General features: G+C 33.9%; 1 protein-coding gene across 1 annotated transcript; it reads right to left on the reverse strand.

Moving 5' to 3' along the window:
• Positions 1–5,389: 5,389 nt before the first annotated feature.
• On the reverse strand, positions 5,390–21,303 carry LOC149076737 (intraflagellar transport protein 27 homolog). The gene is made up of 7 exons (XM_089244375.1): positions 21,131–21,303; positions 19,230–19,309; positions 19,042–19,101; positions 15,525–15,584; positions 13,556–13,673; positions 9,231–9,340; positions 5,390–6,266 (listed from the first exon to the last, which is right to left on the reverse strand). Exons 1-7 carry the CDS (start codon positions 21,219–21,221, stop codon positions 6,168–6,170), a joined length of 618 nt encoding a protein of 205 aa, XP_089100501.1. The 5' UTR covers positions 21,222–21,303; the 3' UTR covers positions 5,390–6,167.
• Between the last annotated feature and the right edge of the window lie 172 nt (positions 21,304–21,475).

Genomic DNA, 21,475 nt, shown 5'->3' on the forward strand with positions numbered 1-21,475 from the left:
TTATTCATTTGATTGATGTACTGTACAGTATATTCTATCATAATACAGCGAAAATATTACCCGTTGTGTCATGGGCGGAGATACCCGGGAGGGGGGGGGGTAAATGATCCCCAGCGTCAATGATGGAGCCAGTATATTATTAGGTCCCAGGGCCAACAATATTATATAAATAAATAAATAAATATGTAGTCGAACACTTAGTTAATTCGAAGTCCAAGCCAATGGAAAAAAGTTCGAATTTCCCAATTAATATATACTGGATTTATAAAATGACTACAAATTGCAACTTAATCATCCACATTCACACAGGATAATAATTATCAAGTGTTAAAATTTTATCATCAGCTGCAATACTGTTTCACGAATTTTAATAATTTATACTTATAATAAAATTGATCTCTTAGCCGTTACATTATTCCTCGTTTCTGGAATCAGTATCACTGCAAAATTTCTTGACCATGTTCAAAGCCTGATTTACGGAAACAGCTCATAATCATTCGTTATGAAACTCTTTCCCAAATTTTGCTTATCATTCTTATGCTGTTAAGGAAAAATATATTTTCACTAACATATTACGCAATCTGAACTTTCCGATAGTTTCCATACTCTTAAGGCGACGAAAAGATTCAGATTTTGAATGTTACACCTTGATCTATAAGTTGAAAAGCATAATCGGTATTAAGTGGGTGTACAATCTCGATGCACTCCAGCTAAATAATGTTAAAATGGGGTTTAAATTATCAAAAAAACAAAAAAAGATATAAGAAAAACAGAATTTTAAAACTTTTATTCGTCTTAAATTATTTTGTCTTAAAAAAATTGTTGTCAAATAAAACAAAGTTTGACTTCTTGCAGCATTTTTTCAAACTAAATTTGCTCATACAAAAATCATGATTTTTTTTTCGCCGTTCAACTTCGAATTATCTAAACAAAAATCGAAAAAGTTCGAATTATCTGAAATTCGAATTGACCAAGTTTTACTGTGTATGAATCAGCATCATCATTATGCCCTCCTCAGCTTTCATTGCCGTGACCCCCAGTCTTTTATATCTATCAGCTGAAAGATAAACGAAGATGTAGAAATGACAAGTCAATAACGAGTGGAAAAATTCTTTATTTAGCGATACTTTACACGAGAACACTACGTGTACACTGTACACGTCAAGTTCCGCAACAAGTGCTTCACGTTCTAACCATCCACAGTTAAGCACAAAACAAAAGAAAAAAAGTGATACATTCCTGTGATTCTGTTTTTGTGTTTACTACCTCCTCTAAAAGTTTGTACGTTGAGCTTTGAATCACTCTGTATACTTTATATTGTTTTTGTTATATTCAATGACAGATTATAGATTAATAATAATTTTTTTCTCTGGTTAGTTAGTTCCCTTGAATTTTAGACACTGGCCATATATTTCAGTTTCTATTTTCTTTTGAAATTCTACATCACTTTTTGAGCGACGTGTGGTTTTTATAAGCGTCGCAATTATTCATACTTTATTCACAACGAGCTAGAGAGAGAAAACCAGAGAATTTGCGTAAACTATAACTAATTCATTTGTTCCGTAATATACCAGAGGATGTACTGATTGGGATTTCATTTTATATGCCTGTACTGTTGAGAAATCGTTCATATCAGCTCATCATCAATGTTGACAGGCATTTAATGCACATTCTTCCAAGGGCGTAGCGAGGGGGGGGGGGGAGGGGGACTTGGGAGTCTGGTCTCTCCCGGAAATGTGTGAGAAAATGACCGAAAAAAGGGAAAAGATGGCCAAATCCATTGTTCTGTCACTTTGCCCCCCCCCCCGAACGAAATTTCTGTCTACGCCCCTGCATTCTTCTCATCGATTTTTATTCGACTCCATTTTTTTTATGGGCATACATTTTCAGCCACCTCGTTGGGCATTTGTCTGTTATGATCTTTCTATTTGTGGGAGGAAAGAGGAACCTACACGTAATGAATGCGTCAGTAGCCTGAGTGCGAGCAGCAAAACACACTTCACTCTTATCAACAAGAAGCCTGTTAAGCTCTTTGACTAGAATGAACCTTGATCAAGCAAAAAGCTATTTACTATCGCCATATGTTGCACTTATGCGAGTTTTTGTGATCATTCCTTGGGGAAAAAACAGATCAGTTAAGCGAATCGTTCAGCTTCGATTCATAGAAAATAATGCTCCACGTTCAAATTTAATAAATTTTTTGCTATTAAGAATTAATCTCACTAACCCTATCAACTTTATGAACTTTGTTTATAGGTACGTGCACGGATACACATCATAAACGAACAAAAAGTTGTGTCTTTATCTCGGAAATGGTCACTAGGTACGAAACATGAATCGATTCATGTTGCCTAAATTTTCAAGGTGCACTGGACCGATACTAAAAACTATACAACCTGCAACTCGACACGGATTGGTCGAAAATCAACCATATTTTTCAACCAGTCGAATTGCTGGTTGTATTGTTTGTAAAATCGCTCCAATGCGCACCCTGCCTAAAAAAGTCATCCCTAGGCAGGGCCACATCTAGATATTTTGGCGTAAAAATAAGAGGTTGCTGATGCTTCTAACAGATATTTAGGGGTCATTCAAGTATCACGTCAGCATCGAGGGGGGGGGGGGTTCGGATTTGATGACGGGGGGAGGGTTGGACGGTTTCTTACGTCATCAACAACCCCCTTTTTGAAGATATGAAATATTCTAAGCTGCTGGCTGACAAAATTTTGCTGACAGGGGGACACGGGCGGTCAGTGTTTTGCTGACAAGGGGGGGGGGGAATCAAAAATGGCTGAAAATCTGCTTACATAATACTTGAATGACCTTATTTGAAACCAGGCAGATAGAAAATAAAAAACAAAAGCAGAAATATTTAAACCTCTTTGTAGCAGTGGTTTCTCAAAATCTCGTGTCTTCGTGTCCTATTCTTATCAAGGTAGCGGGTTTAAAAGAAAAACTTATGCAAAAGCTTCGAAAATGCTCAATTCTCGTGCCATTCCTTGGAAAAATGGACTCCCAGACTAGTATTGAATAATTTTATTACAATTAGAATGTTTCAAAAATTATCAAGCCCATGGAGCAGGTAAACAACTCATGCTCGCGTGTTTTGGTTTACAAGCTTGTAATTCAAAACGTCTGTAAAAAAAAAGAGCAACCTGCTTCACCCATCGTCTAAAAACGATTGGGGGGGGGGGACATACACAAAGTTGAACATATATCTAATATTTTCTGGACCTAATATCACACCCTCTTATGTATTTCAGTCAACTTGTACTTAAGTTTTAGAGAACTTTGTCAACACACAGAAAATATAGATGGACTTAGAATTAATCAAAGTGTCTCCCTTTCGAATAAAATATATTTGAACCCATCTCTAATTTTCTCGTGAAAATTTTGGCCTATTTATTCTAGATCAGAAGCATGCGCGACCCCTACCGCCCCCCCCACACGAAAAAAGGAAAAGAAAAATGAGAGAGGGGGGAGGACGAGGGATGTGCTTATTTCCTACATAAAGCATAAATTGTTTGGGAACGTCGTTTTTTACTTAACAAATCTAGCTGAATTGAAATTTTAGGTTAAAAAAATTACGATATTTAAAGGGCACCGTGAACCGAAAAAGTTTGGGGACCACCGAACTGCTTGATTTCCATGGGATATTAAAATGGATACTAAAAATGAAAGGATCGCTCTATTTTTATAAAAACATCCATTTAAGTCATAATAAATCAACAATTTTCTCTTATCGTCAGTTAATGGCGGAGGTTTCCAGGATGCTTTCGTTATCACAAGCACCCACACACGAGTCTATTGTGTACTTAGGTGAAAACACTCTTCAGTGAGTGAAAAACTCTCACAAGTGCTGAGGATAGTAAAATGAAATTGAGAAAGGAAGAGGGAGAAAAAAAGCCCCCAAAGATGTTTTTGAGATACTTTTAAGGTGTACAGTGCATAGAAGTACTAACATTTTGGACGCACAAATAAGCATGTCCAAAAATCATGCGACCAGTGGGAATTTCAAACCCGGCAGCATATACAATTATCTTGAAATAACGTGGACGATTCTCATAATTATCTGCAATTTGACTACGATAATTGCTTTGAAAACCAACGAGATACTACGCGTGTCAAATAACCAACTCGTATTGAATCTGTGCATAGCAAACATGTTGTATGGAGCTACTACGATGCTCAGGATTTTATATTTCGAAGTGTTTTCACGCTTTTTTCCGGAATGCTGGATCTGCTGCGTCGTTCAGTATTCCGGTTTGCTATTTTCTGTCTTCGCGGTTCTGTTCAGCTTGTTTTCGATGACGATCGACCGTTACGTAGCTGTGATGTTCCCACTTAGATATTCAAAACTTATGAGCAGTTCTAGGGTGCGCAGATTAATTTGCACAAGTTGGACTGTTGCAGCTGTGATAGGGTGGACACCACTCGTATGGAACAACTTCGAGTTCGGAAAAAAGCTGATCCAGCCCTGCAGCTTCATGGGAATCATTCCGCGTCTTTACGTCATGGCGCTTGTGGCTCCTTTGGTAATTTCCATGAATTTAAGCGTAATTTATGTTTATTTTCGAATTTGGAGAATTCGCCACCGTCATCTCAGAAGAATTTTCATCGTTGATGCCGGATCCACGAACTTACCAGGAGTCAACCGCGAGATGAGAACCACAATAACAGTCGGCCTCATAGTTTTCACCTGTGTCATAGTTTTGATTCCGTACCTCGTCGTTTTGACCGTTAAGGCAAGTGGATTGCAGTTGAAAGACCATGGTATTCTGTATTCTGTGACTTTCGAGCTTACTTTCATAAATCCTGTTTTGACTCCGGCAATTTACGTATGGAGAAGTGCTGGATTAGCAAAGGTAATCAAATCAGCTATCGATAAACACCTCAAGATGAAACGCGAAAATTCTAGAAAGAGGGTGAACTCATTGGAAATTACCATGAGCAGCAACACTATGAGCGAAATTGTGATTTAATTTCTTTCATTTATGTGATAACCGCCTCACGTATCACCTTCCTCTCCATAAATGGCGAAAACCATAAAAACTGTGTGGGAAACATTTGTCAATATCATGATTAAAGTAATTCAAATCGTTGACGCTATTTGTGAAGAAATACTTATTGAGCAATCAAAAATTGATATAATCCCATTTAGCGAATAAACAGAAGTGCATTTGAAGTTTATGGGGTGACTGAAAAAAAAGGCTCATATATATTCGCAAAAAATAATCACTTTCTCATCTAAATCAGAATTTCACAGTACGATTAAAATGAATTAGAACAGTCCAATACCAAGTTTCATGAATTTAAAAGATAAATGATTGAAAGTTTCCTTGCATTCCTAATGTATATTAAAAAAAAGGCGTCAAATTGATAATTTTTTGTTGTGTTAATGTAATTCAATTTCACAATACAAACATGTTTAAAACAATTTTAATTACAAAAAAATAATAATAAAATAAAAATAAATAAATAAAACCATGACTAGAAAGTTCCTACTAAACCAAAAAAATACGTCATTTCTCACATTCATGAAATGGCAACATAATTACATAAAAAAAGCATAATGATATTGATTTTTAAAAATTCAGAAAAGTTTTTGAGAGGTGAAGTTGATATAAATATTCCGTAATAGACAAAAGTGTCTTGTAGCAAAATAAAAATGTATATATAAAATTTACTGTTTTCATCACTATAAAGAAGAATTTATTTATAAATGCCTTTGATTTTTTTTGTTTCAATCTACAGAAAATAGGATACGAATCTGAAATATTAATGTTAGCAAAAAGAAAAAAAAGCACAGTACAATTTATTTGATTTTAAAATATTTAACTTTTTCCTTCTTCTAGTAACATTGCATGTTGTCAGACATTTTCATCTAAATTCACTGTTTCATTCACATTTTTTGTATATTATGACATTATGAGTTTTAGTCACATCTTATCCAGAAAAAACAAAACAAAAAATCCTGAGTACAAATTAAATAATTACATTTAAAAAAGGTTGTGAGTGATAACAGTGAAAATAGTAATAACAGTGAAAAGGGATATTTCCAATTGAAAGCACATATAACAAAAAAAAAGTGTTTCTAATATGTTATAAATCCATAATTTCAATTTGCCAAACATGCACTGAAAATGTTGCAATAAATGCTTAGTTTTGGTTTATGATAGTGTCTTGAAAGTTTCTGTTCGTTCTAAGTAGAGTTTATGCCACTCATTCACAAGATAAAAGAAAGGTTCTTCTATTCCTATATTTTCCATCTGAAAGAAAAGAAAAGAATAAAAACCATCCTGGGCTATAAAAAACATACAATGAAGGAATAAACGTGAAATGTTAATGTGAAAAACAAGGATTTTTCATACTTCTAGTCTTTTGCAAACAACTGATCCCAAATAAATGGAATTTCTCTAAGATATATTTGCAGTTGCAATTGATTTATGGAATGATAATTATTCCATAAAATATATAATCTATATACATATAATTTGATCATTTTTGTCTCACCACAGTCATTTTCTGCACACGAGGGCTAATTAGACTGGGACCTACAATTTATTGCTGATTCTGAACGGCATTTTTTATACTCATCGAGAGGTTGGTGCGTTAACCCCTCGATGGGGGACTCCCTGAGGTAGCAATTTTTTCTGCAGTCATGTTGCCTTATATGTTGTACCCCTGTGTCAGGAAAGTTTTCTGACAAGGACAAACCGGGTATAGAACTCGCGACACTTCTAACCAACCTTTGGTACTTTAGGTGAGTATCTTATCGATCTTGGCTACTGCGCCCTATATAATATATATATAATTTTGATTTTCTGTTTGTGTGTGTATGTTCTCGATACAAATCTACAATTTGAGATCAATAGTTGCCAAACTTTGCATATATACAAAATGGGACCCAACTTGAACAATAAGCTACTTTAAAAGTTTGTCAGAACTGGGCAAATGTACGAAATGGGCAAAAAACTGTAGGGGGGAACAATGGTTTCTTGGTCTCAACAATCACTTTCGAAATGCTTACTTTTGTTACCGATTCCCTAGCAATGCGTTTCAGGCATGCATATGCCTTTACAATGGTTTGTCACTCCTTTAATCCTGTCAGTATATATACATATATATATAATAGTTTACGCCTTTATAATGGGTTGTCACATTTTCAATCCTTCCAGTAATGGAAGAAAACCCGAGCAGCACCAAGCATTATAGCTAGTATTATTATATAATTCATGGAATTATATAATTACAGTAGAGCCACGATAATCTGAGGTGGATGGGACTGGGTCCACCTCAGATTATCGAAGAACTCAAATTATCCGAAAAACAATAAAAAATGCTTTAAAAAAATGTTGGTTTCATTAAAAAAAAAGACAAGCAAAAAAGCAGTACTAGCATACTTACTGTATTTCTATACTTGAATAAAATATAGATGCCATATGAAGTGCTTCAAAAAAAAAAAAAAAAATCTGGAAAGGGTGTAAAGATGAGATGATAGAGAAGAGTTGGAAAAGGATTGATAATTAACAACACTAAGACATTGATAGCTTTCAACTGCATTTCCATTCATTTTACCTAAGCCATTAGGGAAGAATGCCATTGTCCACCATTATAAAAGAAAACAGTTAAGCCTGTCCCTCTTTCTCTGCAACCCCTCTCACCAGTTAAAATGGTCTACATTCATTCAAGGGAGTCTAATATGTTATTACACCAATTATACCCATTATAGTGGCTGGGGGCTGCTTTTACTGTACAATATGTACATACTCTGTAGTACTCCTGAAAAAGTTTGGTTCTTGGAGGGGAAAAAAAGAGAGTCACAAGAAGGAAATTCAAAAATTTTCCATGCCTTGGATTATCAAGAAACTCTAACTTTTGGAGCTCAGATTTTCAAGGCTATACTGTGTACAATAAATTACATAATTATATAATTAGATGAATTATATAATAAACTATAATTATAGGAGGGAGAAACACCAATAAATATAATGAGAGAATTTTCCAGCATTTTATAAATGATAGTTGAACATTGCAAGGATATCTCATACATATGTAGGTTCTTACATGTTAACAGGAATATCAACATGATATGTAACTTAGCAACATTGATAGACCGGAAACACCTAGCTTCACATCTGTAAGAGAGGATTTCAAAGAGGAGATTTCTAGTAACAAGAGAGATAATCTTTTTTTTTCCCACCTAATAGATAGAAAAATATGTTCATATGTTAAATTACCCCCCCCCCCCCCGTAAACTATCATGCAACAAATAGGACTAGTTTGGAAAAAGCTATAGAGGCATCTTCATAGCTGATACACAAGTTCCATTGCATAGATGAGCATAGTTCATTGAGATAAATCATTATTAGTTAGTTCTGGTGGAAAGTTATGATTGTAACAAATATTTTAACGTGTCTAAGAATCTCTTTTTTTGCCAAAAATTGGTTCACAAAACTAGGGGCGGTTTCTTATATGCAGATAGTATTACATTTATTAACAAATTACTTAATTCCTTGCAATTTATTATGAGTGACTATGATGATGATAATGAGCTAGTTGATGTAGCTGATTGTGATGTATCAGATGAGAGTGATAAGGAATTTAATGGTTTCTATGATATATAAATAAAAATACTTTTTATTTATAAAATAATCTCATATTTCAAAAATAGGTATCTTTTTAAGAGATGTCTTTTTTATTTATGAAATATATCTCTTAAAAAATATTTTTGAAGTAAACTTTTTTAAAATTAAAAGCCCAAAAAATCAGAGGATTACACACTATTAAGCGGTATATAATAATGTAAGAATTATCATATTTTAACATGCATAAGGAAACCCACTGATTTTTTTGGGTTTAAAATTCAGAAAAAAAATTTCCATCAAAGATATCTTTTTTTGTATCTTTGAATAAAATATTTCCTTTTTCTCATCATAGAAACCCTCAATTAATTACTCATTACTCATATGATACATTACAATCAGCTACATCAAACCTAGTCATTCTCAATCATTATCATCATCAGAATGTCACTCTCATTATTTCACTTTGAGGAATTGAGTGTGTGTATATATATGTAATTTGTTAATATCTATAAAACTATCTATAATGTAAGAGAAACCCGTTATGTTTCTTATACATATACACGTTAAAATATGGTATATAGCAAAGCCATGTATAATTTTTCTAAATTCTACAAACTATGGTTAAGCCAATATTTATTCACTTACAGCTGAGTTTTCGAAATACACAAGGTTGTTCTGTTGAGAAAATTCAACAGCATCTTCTTTAGAAACAACTCTTCTTTTTGATAAGTCAACCTTACTTCCAATGAGGACCCCTGTTCAAAAGAGAAAAGAATTAAAAAAAAAAACCCCCCAAAAAAACAGCATTTTTATTCTTAAATTCACAAGTTGTTAATAATTTGTCTGAGAAAAACAAATGAATTTCATTATGAAAAATTCAAGGAAGAGAAGAAATCAAGGAAACATAATCCTAGTTTTGTAAAAATATAGTTATAAAAATTATATAGAAAAACATTAGTACAGTGCAACCTGTCTATGGCCAGGATTACACTATAAAAGTGTTAAAAAAGTTCTTTTATAATACTTAAAAAATGCAACCAATACACGTGTTGGTTACATTAACCAATAGGCACAGTGGTTCAACAACATGTTTTAACAGGATATCGGCTTGCATTTGCACCTCAAAGTTGGGAACCACAAAAACCAACTTCAGCCGACCCACCACTGTGGTGATGGTGGGGCTTGAACCCAGGTCCCCACGATGCGAGTCTGTCACTATGACTGGAAAGAGCTCGAACTATCCCAAGATGGTCTCTCTGGGCGGTCAGCGGTCATGTCTGTCACTGTGACTACTCGACCATCACAACAGCAACATCATTAAGCTTTCTTTTCTTTCTTTCAAACCAAGCACAACTCAGGCCTATCACCATCTACAGGTGATTTACTACCTAGTGAGTTGTGCCGGAAGTGTAGCTGTGTGTGTACCTAACAGTCTGAGTGCATATGTATGGCTATGTTTGATTTTTCTCAGTGCTGCCATCTATATTTCAGAAGTGAAGTGAGTGATGTGTTATGATTGAATTACATTTCTACTGTTTGTAGGTCTGTTGCTCTCTGTGGTGAGACTTTTAAAGGGGAGATTGGCTCGCATTTGCGCCTCAAAGTTGGGAATCACAGAAAACCAACTTCAGCCGACCACCACTATGGCGACCCCACTGTCGCCATAGAGGTGGTCGGCTGAATCATTAAGCTACCAAAATGAACAAGATGTCTACACAAAGTTTTGAACTATGCAAGGTCTTGAGGCAGTGTTTCTCAAAGTGTGAGTCATGGATCCTGAAGGCATCGTAAACTTTTGTTAGGAGCATTGTGACAAGCTGGAGAATATTGATTTGTATGCCTATTTATGCTTTGAAATGGTGCTCTTTTATAAGTGAAAATATCTACTAAGCTATTCTAGGGAGCAGCAGATGAACCATGATGTAGACAAGGGAGCCGCAGTTGACAAAAGTTTCAGAATTCCTATCCTAAAGGATCCAAAAATACAAAAGTGTAAAATTTGACACATTTTTTTTCACAAAGTTTCTGTGATTTGCGCATGACTTTGAAAGTGCAAAATATTCAAACTAATATATGTTGTAAAATTTCATTAGAAAAGAAAGAAAAGTCCATATTCATGTATGCGTGGTCCCCTAAAATCCCACAGCTAAGCAAATCAGATGGGTTTTACATATCCTCATAAGCAAAATTGTTGGCCACTATTAAATCTTATTGTTGAATGTTTATTTTCTTCCTTACAATGAATTTCCGACCTTGACACTTATGTGTGTGGGGCATAGGCAGAAATAGACTTGAAAGTCTGGAGATAATATACTTATTTAGGTGTAGTTGTACAAGACGACCCAAAATGGAATATCCATTCTAACAATGTCTGTAATAAGATAAGAAAACAAATAGCAGCTTTATATAGATTAAGAAACATTATAAATCCGGAACTCCTTAAAACAGTTTTTCATACTTGGATCCAATCAAGAGTAACTTATGCTATTACAGTGTGGGGAGGTGCCTACCACAATAACATCAAGAACTTAATTAACATCTATATAATCATACAAAACGTAAGATAAATAACATTTGCTAAATAATAATAATAATAATGATACAAATTTACTAAAACCAGAAATTTTAATACTTGACCTAAGGCAAATTTATGTATATAAAATAATAATTTTCATGGCTAAAAACCATAATTTGTTTCTTAAAAATAACAACGATAGAAGCTCAAATATAGATGCAATTTCTTCTATTCAACTCCAAAAACAAATAAATACCCTGTTGAAAAAAAGTATGAATTTCTCAGGACCAACAATTTGTAACAAATTTGGAAAAAAATGATCAGATCTAAGAATAAATAAACATCTCACGAAAGAAATTATTATATTTTCGAATGCTATAATGAACTTTTAAACGTTTATTAAAAATATAAATAGGTAACCAAGGCAAAATTTGAAATATCTTAAAAAAAAAAAACAAGAGTGTGCTGTTTATTGTATACAGAAATTTTTATATGCTCTAGGACAAACCCAGAGGGTCCCTAAGAGCTGCATAGTGTATGTATTGCTTTGTTGTGTTGTCTATTTGTATTTTGTATTTCATGGTACGATGTCTGTGTTGTTAAAATACTAATTAAAATTTTTTTTTTGTCTAACTTAGAATGGTGAGTTTTGCTTTGAAATACGCTCACTGACTACTGTTTTTTATTGCCCCCCTCCCCAAGTAGTCCAAAATATTTTTTGTTCATTCAATTAAACTCAGGAAAGCCAGAAGGTTGCATATCCTGGTTAAAAACCCAACTCCTCATCTCGAAAGAAAAAGTCATTATTTTCAGAGGGTGGGACATCTGAAGCTGAAACTTGAACAATTACTTCTTCAAAACACATCAATATCACAGGAAATGCAATAAACTAGAAGATATAAGTTCTAATACACATTCAGCTTGGTGGCACACAATATCAGAAGGTATGGTAGTGCATCAAATAGTTTATTGGTGTGTATCGAAGTAAAACAAATTATTACATCACAAGGAAGTAGAACGAAAAAAAAAATAAAAAAAAATTACATGATGCAGATATTTTTCTATTCTAATTTCAGTCCAAAATGTTTCCTCCTTTAAAAAGACCCTCTACCAACAATCCTACTCTAGATGGTTAGGGTTATGATTGAAGTTTTTGAGATATTCAAGAGGAATATATCAGATTAGCTGTTACCCGCGGCTTCGCTCGCGTGGATTTGGTAATCTGAAAATTGCTCGGCGATGATTCCCACATATATATGAAACTATCATGATCCCTCTGGATTGAATTTTCAAAAATCCCATCTTAGTGGGTGTCTACACTATAAAATACAATAATGACCTATTTGCATATGTATAGCTTCAGCAGTTTCAGCACATTGTTATGATTGCTCCATACACCCTGTGAACCACCTTATGAACCCCGTTAGAGGTTGAAATTTGAAAAGTCCCTTCTTAGTGAGTCTTTACATCATAAAATAAAACAACTGACTAAATTTCATATTCATAGCTTCAGGGATGATTTCTCTATATAACCTTTGAATCCTGCTTAGGGTTGAATTTTGAAAAATAACTTTTAGTGAGTATCGACACTGCAAAATGAAAATACTGAACAAATTTCATATTCTTCACTTCAGCAGTTTTTGGCTTGACATGATTTCTCAATAACTTTTGAACCCTCACTCCTGACCCCCTTAGGGGCCGAATTAAAAAAAAAACAACACTTTTTAGTTGGTTTTTTTGACATGAAATAAAACTACTGACCAAAGAACAACAAAGTCTTGAAGAAGGGGGAAAAAAAAAAAAATGGGTAATTTCAATTTTTTTGACATTATAGTGAAAGATTTATAATTTTCAATTCACTATAATTGAATATTTTTTGTATCTTTAACATGAGCTCTTTGACAAAATCTCTCGCTATAGCGAGATTCTCGCAATAAACTGTACTTATTATGCTACTTTACCGCACATCAACTCTGGTCATATATCGCCATATGCCAATTTCCAACCAGCGGAGTTGGGTGGGAAATGAAAGTTCCATCCCTCGATGGTCGCCCCAGGATCAGTAGGTAAAGAACTTGCTTCTGACATTCTATGCCCGGATTCAAACTCATGGACCTTGATGGTAATCTTCATAGTGGAACTGTGCCACTCAGGTGCTACTTATTATACTGGACTTCATTTTAATTTTTTACACTATTATCTGGCCTGTAAAAAGTTTTGGACTGGGAGCTCAAGTGAAGGATATAGGGTGGCATGCAGGGATCCTAATGATATGAAATTAAGGTGGGTGAGAGCCTCATTTTTTTTTTACACATACTGAGCGTAAAATATAACTTTGTCTTTGCTGTCATCACTCCAGGATACAAGAATTTCTTTAAATACTTCTTGAAAACACATCATCTCACATAATGTAATGCCTTTTATATTTTACAGATTTTATACTTTTCCTTCATACCTGGTAAACTTGTATGACTGGACGTTTTTCTTGCAGCTTCTACCCAAAAATTACAACGTTTCAGCGAACTTTCTTGGGTAACATCAAATACAATACAAAACATAGACATGCCATCTAGCTGTAAAAGGAGGGAGAAGTATAGAGACACAATATTCAATAACTATGTTGCATTTTAGTCAAATTTGAATTTAAAATGAAAAAAGTAAATTAAATATAATTGAAGTGTATTTTAAATACATATAATGTGTTCATGTTAAAATACAGTGGAGCATTGGTTTGAGTGGAACATATGGGTCTACCGCAATGAGTGAAGGAAACATGAGGTAAGAGTGTGATGAGTTTAAGGAAGGCCATTCAAATTTTCATGATGAGCAGATGACTGGCAGACATAATGTCTGGACTGACTATCTCGCTGAGCATGTGAATGCAAATGTGAAAGAACATGGTTAGAAAAGAAACATATATAAAAATATATAATAAAAGAAACATATATAAAAATATATAATAAAAGAAACATATATAAAAATATATAATAAAAGAAACATATATAAAAATATATAATAAAAGAAACATATATAAAAATATATAATAAAAGAAACATATATAAAAATATATAATAAAAGAAACATATATAAAAATATATAATAAAAGAAACATATATCATAGATGCCACAATTCCCAGACTTGAAAAATCTGTAGTTTATCACATGATGAAACATTTCGCACCGAAGAAAACATGGCATACAAATAAAGAGAAAAGCAAATAAGAGGGGAAAAAGGGAATTTTTTGGGATTTCTTTTGATGACCATATGACCCCCTTTTTTCTGTGATGTTCTCATATTTTTCGCTTTTCCAATTTTTTTGGCAATGATTGGCAACTTTGTTTGATTTTGACATTGTATTTCGCTACAATTACAGATTTTCCATACTTGAAATCAAATCGATCATATTTTATAAGCCTGGACTTGCAAGAAGAGAAAGAATATTTTTTTAGGGATTTTTTATTCAAGCAAATCACAATTTGAAGATTTTTAGGGATTTTTCTATAAAAATTTGAAAAATTTGAAGAATCTGATTTCTGACCGGAAGATTTTAATAAGGTTGAGGAAAACTGGAAGGCTTCTGCATAAATTGGAAACATTGGTACCTATGTGATATATAGTTTCACAATACAAAATCTTTCTATAGAATTTCCAGAAGTTTCTAGGACAACGTTCTTGAAAATCATGACTGCAGATTTTTTATTACTACATACTTTTATAATTTTCCACCCATGATGAACAAATTGTAACTGCATCTCATCACAGATTTTTGCAATACTATTTAAAAGGCATGGCATCTCTTTGAGGTACAGAAATAAAGTAAAACCTGGCAAGTGGAGATTTCATTGCTTGTCTCATAAGCCTAGGGTTACCAGATCCGAAGACTGAGGAAGGAGGATGTCTGCGCAAGCACCTTTAGTGACGTCACTTATCCCAATTTTCCCAATAGATGGCGACTAAAATCCCGATCAATAAAACTGGCCACAACAATAATTTTTCGCACCTCTAAAACAGAACCACTAAAAAAAAAGCAGAAACAAAAAAATTCTGAGAATTTCAATGTCTATTGGTGAATGCGTGTGGAAAAAAACCCCTACAAAAACACTCATATCAATGAAGAAATATATGTTCAGAGTGGAGAAAAATTTTTCCCAGAAAAAATTAAAAATATTTTCGGAGACTTGAAAAGGAGGACAAAAAGTGAATTTTCCAAAACGTAGGACGGTGCTTGAAATGACATAAAAAAGGAGGACGGTTGTTAACCTTACATAAGCCATCATCCAGTCCAGATTATGCAGAAGATCAGAAAATTGCAGGAGGAAAATGTATTGCACACATAGCATATACTCAGCTTAAGACAGCCAACACTAAATTTTCCATTTCTGGTAAAGTAACTTTATACCATGAATTATGTAAAATATCTTACCACTTGAGCGACCAGGTCAAAATATAGATCTTTTCCTGAACAATCATATATAAACAGTTCCTGAGAGAGAAAAAAAACATCTATTTTGGATTATCATAGCCAAGAAAAATGGAAACAAAATTTTTGATGGGTGAATGCATAATATCAAATATGTATACCAGAGGTCTGTTCAGACTCTTTTTATAGGGTCCTAGTTTGTGAAAATAATAATCAATTTTATGGAAAGCAAAACAATTTACTACTAAACTGCACATGCATCTGGTAAATATTCCCCTGAGGAACATCTAACAAATTGGCACATGGTTGAATGTACCATGTGAAAGTATTGAAAAGGGGAGATCAGGGCGAGTGGGCTTAAAGGGTAAGTTGACATTTAGCTTCTTTTTTTTCTACCACAGTGAGCACTGAGTGCTAGTATCACCACTGTCAAACCACCTCAGGGTGTTGCATCATCCATTGTAATTTCAGTGGGATGGGAGCTCCCAGAAAAGGACAGCAAGTTCTAATTTCTTGCCAGGAAAGTTTTTTTTTTCATTCAAAGTTTCTGAGAAGCTCATGAATATGTTGAGGTATTTTCAAAAGTTGCGATGAATAGAGTGGTCAATATTGAAGTGCTGGAATGCTTCATAAAACTTTTGTGGAACTGTGAGGCAGCCCCCTTGTCTAAAGGGGCAAGTTGGCATAGAACACATGTCATATGCCAACTTACCGATTTGGTATAATTGTAGAAAAATTGTGCAAAAATCACAATCACCAGTTCAAGTACCTACCTACTTTCTTGGTGGACATGAAGCTGTTAATGATGACTTCCTTGTTCTTTTTTTTTGATTTTTTATAATTTTTACATTCATTTTCTTCAAAATATTGAGTGCTTAATATATAGATTATTTTTTTTCTGCATTTTGTATTGAAATAAAAGTTTTGTATGGTAAAACCTGTCTTCAACGGAACCTGTATTAAGAGGAAACCTGTCTTTAATGGAAAAAAATTGTGGTCCATGATTTCAATGCTAAAATATACATTAAAAAACCTAGATTAAACAAAACCTGTTTAACGCAGCAATGGAAAGGAAAATTTTACTCTTTAACAGGAAATTTCACACAAACACTTCAACTGTTTCGCAAACAATTGACCAAAGAATCATACAAAACATTAGTCTCTTCTACGGAAATTTTTAATGCAATGACTGCTTGCTAATGCGAGTTCCACTTCACCCACCCTTAGATTTGTAAAAACCATTACCATACTTGATGCTGTGGTTTTTGAAAAGCCATATGTAGTGAAGGTTTTTCTATGGAAGAAATCAGTGTAATAGTTAGATTTCCAAATGATACATATACAAGCTGCTTTTCATGATCACAAGTGCTGAGCAGGACTGGAATTAAAGAGAGGCAAAGATGGGGCAGGGGGGGGGGGAACAATTGCTTGGGTGGCAAATTTTACGTGGGAAACCATAAAATTTTACAGTGGTCGGGCAGTGAAATCACGTTGTTCCCCCACAAAAATCCTAGTTACCGCCCTGGTGCTGCAGATTACATAAATATAGACGGCAATGTACAAACTGAACCTAACGTGACAGATATTGACACCCTCACTGAAAATTTCAGAGAAAGTAAAAAAGAACGTAACTGTAGTTATTTCAGATGAAGAAATGTGGGGGGTGAAGTTTCATACAGATGCTGTGAAAAAACCTAAATATTTAGTAATTATAAGAGTAAATAATGTACATTACTTTATGTACATTTAAATTAATTAGTTTATTTTCAAGTGGTTTATTTTTATTATACTGTACTTCAATTACATATGAGATCATTACATAATTTCACACATTATGTCAATTAACCTCAATTAAGTGGAAACCTGTGTTCAATGGGAAAAAATCTTGGTCCCTTGCGTTCCGTTGAAGACAGGTTTTACTGTAGTTACTAATCCTTCAGATCCCATTAACCATCATGCTATGCTAACATATCGCACATCTAGGGAAGTTGGAATATGTTGTGAGAGCATTTTCCTTCATATATAAATATTTTTAATTCGTTTTAATGAGTCACAGAATCGAACACTTCTTTTTCTCTTTTGTCCCTTTTGGCCGAGGCCTGCCTTCACTTCTTATCTTCAGTAAAAGCCTTTAAAGTTCATATACCAATTTGTATTTTTATCATGGTGACTACCATCAAATTATAAAAATTCTCTCCTGTGTCGTTCCCACGTTTGGATGAAATTCCAGAAGTGACACATGACTCCTATTGACCAATCAGAAAATAGGATCTCTGTCAGATTGCTCTAAATCTAGAGGTATCACACACTTCTTGGTGGGAATTTTTAGGGTAGAAAGTTCCAGCTTTTCGCAGCTGGATTTACCCAAATTGCTTTGAAATTCAATTTAAGAATGTAACAAAAGAGAATATAAGAGTTTTCCTGCTGCAGGGTGCTGCCAGGGAAAGAGGATGATGGCGTTTTTTTTTGTTTGTTTTTTTTTTCATTTCGAATGGCTTTCGGTGAGATTAGCCTAGCTTTTATTGTAATTTCTATTTGAGTGGCTTTTAATGATTCTTTCTGAAATGTGAATTTTCTTTTTGTTTTAATTGAATTCCTACATAATGACCAAAGTCACACGCTAAATGTTTAAATGATGTTTATATTTTGAGTTGGATTAATTGTTTTGAAGCCTAAATAAATACTTAAAATTCAATTACTGAACAACGTAATGTTGCCTCTGTCTCTTAATGTGTATTGTTTATCTTATTTCAAAATAAATGCTATGATCCAGCCTCGCGACATAGTTGGAAATTTTTTTAAACAATTTTTGATGAATTGAGCATATAATTTTAAGTGATTATCACTTAAAATTGAATTTTGAATTCTTCCACTATCCACAGCATTGGTCATATTTGCTCAGTAAGTATTCTAGAAAAAAAAAAAAAAAAATTGAAAAATCAAAAACTAAAAACTATACCAACGAGTTTTGTTCACCCCTTACATAATGTAAAGTTTTTCTGAAGAAATGCTTGCTATGTGTTCAAATAGAGCAGCATAGTTAATGTGGGAAATATGATTTTCTACCTCCATCTTTCTAAGAATCATTAATGTTCCTAGTTCTCTTCGTTTAATGCACACATTTCATCAAATAATGTGGAAAAAAACTTTGGTAAAAGATTTTCCATTGAGATATTGGTTTTCTTGTAATGAAGTCAAAGAATGGCTCAATTAATTCAAAGAACGACATAATATTGTTTTCTGAACTATCAGTGGTGAATAAGGTCAGAAAGATGACGTAAGTACTGTATGTATAGCATATAGAATATAACAAATTAATGAACAGAATATTATATTGAATCATAACACTTTTATGATAATAATAACACATCACAACCTGCTACGATCTTTTACGCCATCAAAATATTTATAGTGCATAATTTGGATTGTGTAGACAAAAAAAAATCAGCGTTTTTTGGAAGTTTGCAGTGATGCACATCCACTATTGAAAATAGGAGGCTTATAATGTAAAAGAACTTACTACAACATCATCTGTGTCTGGAACAGATACTTTTTTGGTGTGAATATCGATTCCGTTTGTCTGAAATAAAATATAAGTATAAATATAAAGGAAAAAAAATCATGTACGTAGTTGCTTTGAAAAAACAAAAAGAAAAGTAAAGAAACACATAAATGAAAGAGTAAACTTGAAAATTAAACAAAATTTACGATTGAGTAACTTCGCTGAAAGTTGAGCGTTTCATGAATAAAGGCTTGAATAATTGATGTTTTTCCTGCCATAGAATCACCTGAAGGAAAAAAAACCAGAATAATTATTTTGGTCTTGAAGTGCATTTTCATGAATATAACACCATCGTGTCGGTAAGAGATTCTCAAACACTTAATGTTCTCGGCACCCTCAAGACTTGGGAATGAGATACAATGGGAAGGATCTGGTAGCCGCTATCCACAATAGGCATATATGTCAGTAATAATGCCTGTATACAATATATGTATAGGCAATTGAATACAATAACACAGTACATTTCATCATCTGGTGGCCAGTGTCGTTTATAAGGTATTGGTACAATGATACATTGGTACAATCGGTCCTTCTTCTTTTAAACCAAGAACGACTCCAGTCTACGCCATTGGGCAATCTACTATTATTTTACCCCCTTTCAGAGGTGAGTAATTTGTGTTGAAAGTGTGTTTATGTGTCTATACCTATATACATATAACTGATACTTAATCATCTACAGCAGGGGTTCCAAGGTTGCTTTTCTTCTGTTTGAAATTATGAGGGGGCACCAAACTGAGTATTTGTCCCCAAGCGACAGTGTCAATTTTAGAAGAGAACTTAGAACATCCATTCTGGCATGTACCAATTAGTTAGAATTTCTGCAGAAGAATGTATACGAGGTGTATTATATGGGCAAGTAGTAGTAGTAGTATTCATCAGCCATAGTAAGAATTTCATTGAAATAAATAATTATCGTTAAATCATTTTTTCATGATGAAAATACATTGAACGTGAAGGTTTCGAGTGTCAGAATGAATAATATCTTTCACATGGGCTTGGTGTGCCATTTAGAGTTTCCCTTAAAGACATAGCAAGAGTATCTTCAGAGAACAAAGAAGTGCTTGCTGGAAACATGCAAACATTTTTTCCCCGAAAAACTAAAAAGAAAAACAAGAATTCATTTTAAGTGCATACTATATCTCTACACTTCACCATACACCAACTCCGGCTACATCACTGGATGAAATTTACTGTCATTTACAAGTCGGGTAGGAAATGAAGGCGCCATCTATTGGTGGTCACATCAAGCTCATTAGGGAAATTATCTAATCTATATTCTTCACCCGGTAACAGACCTTCAAGGTTTTAGACAAACATCTTACCACCATGCCACTCAGGTGCATGTTATATCTCTGAAGAAAATACCTACAGATGAAAATTTTCGCTAATAAAACTGATAAAAAAAAGATCTGTTTGAATATTGAGCCCTACTTATCGCATTATGGGTATTAAATAAAAAATTTCCATATAAAATGAATTTGAAATCCTTTATGTTAAATTTCAAAATACTACTAGCCCATATAATGCATCTCGTACACATTCTTCTGCGAAAATTCTAACAAATCGGTATATGTTGGAATGGATGTTCCAAGTGCATATGTGCATCCCTAACATACGATGTTGCAGAGTCGTTAATGTTCTACGTTCTTCCTGGTGCTACCATCTGTCTTGAATATTTCAAAGTAAAGATGGTAAATGCGTGAATTTTTCATGTTATGTAAGTACAATGTTGTAGGTTTGTAGATCTACCTGCTCTCTGCGGAGAGACTTTTTTAAATGGGAAACCGGCTCGCATTCACACCTCGAAATGTGAAAACTACAGAAAACCAACTTCAGCTAACAACTAGTGTGCTGTCAATTGGGTCCGCACACACAATTAATAACTAATAAAAAGTGCTCTCAATTGTTAACATGTTATTGACCCTCTGTGATTTTCACAATGATGATAACAAACCAAATCGAGACAATGGGTTTTTGATAACAATAACCGATCGGTACATCCAAAGAAAACAACCAAAAGCCGAGAGAGGGTAGATGAAAAACTCACCAATCACGACGCATTTGCCTCTCAAAATGTTCGGCATGACACGATTGGAACCGAGCAAATTCAAAAAGGGGTTCTCCACCGTAGTCAACATTATAGAAAGGGCGAATCATTCGCCAAGAATTACTGAAGATACCAATAAACAGTTGTTGTTTACATCCCATAGTATGAACGGCTTTGACCACGTAATAATAACATAACGGCTCAACTGTATTTTTTATTTCTCGCCCATAGGATACTACATCTCATTACCATATGACCCCATATCTTCCGGTAATAACGAATCCGTGTCATCGATGAGGATTATGCCATTTCAAGCATCGCGAAGAACAATTTCTTTGACTTTCT

Source organism: Pholcus phalangioides, unplaced genomic scaffold (genome assembly GCF_987345545.1).
Source record: "Pholcus phalangioides strain wild (caught in Gottingen) unplaced genomic scaffold, Ppha-v1.0 ptg000015l_1, whole genome shotgun sequence".
NCBI classification, from domain to species: domain Eukaryota; kingdom Metazoa; phylum Arthropoda; class Arachnida; order Araneae; family Pholcidae; genus Pholcus; species Pholcus phalangioides.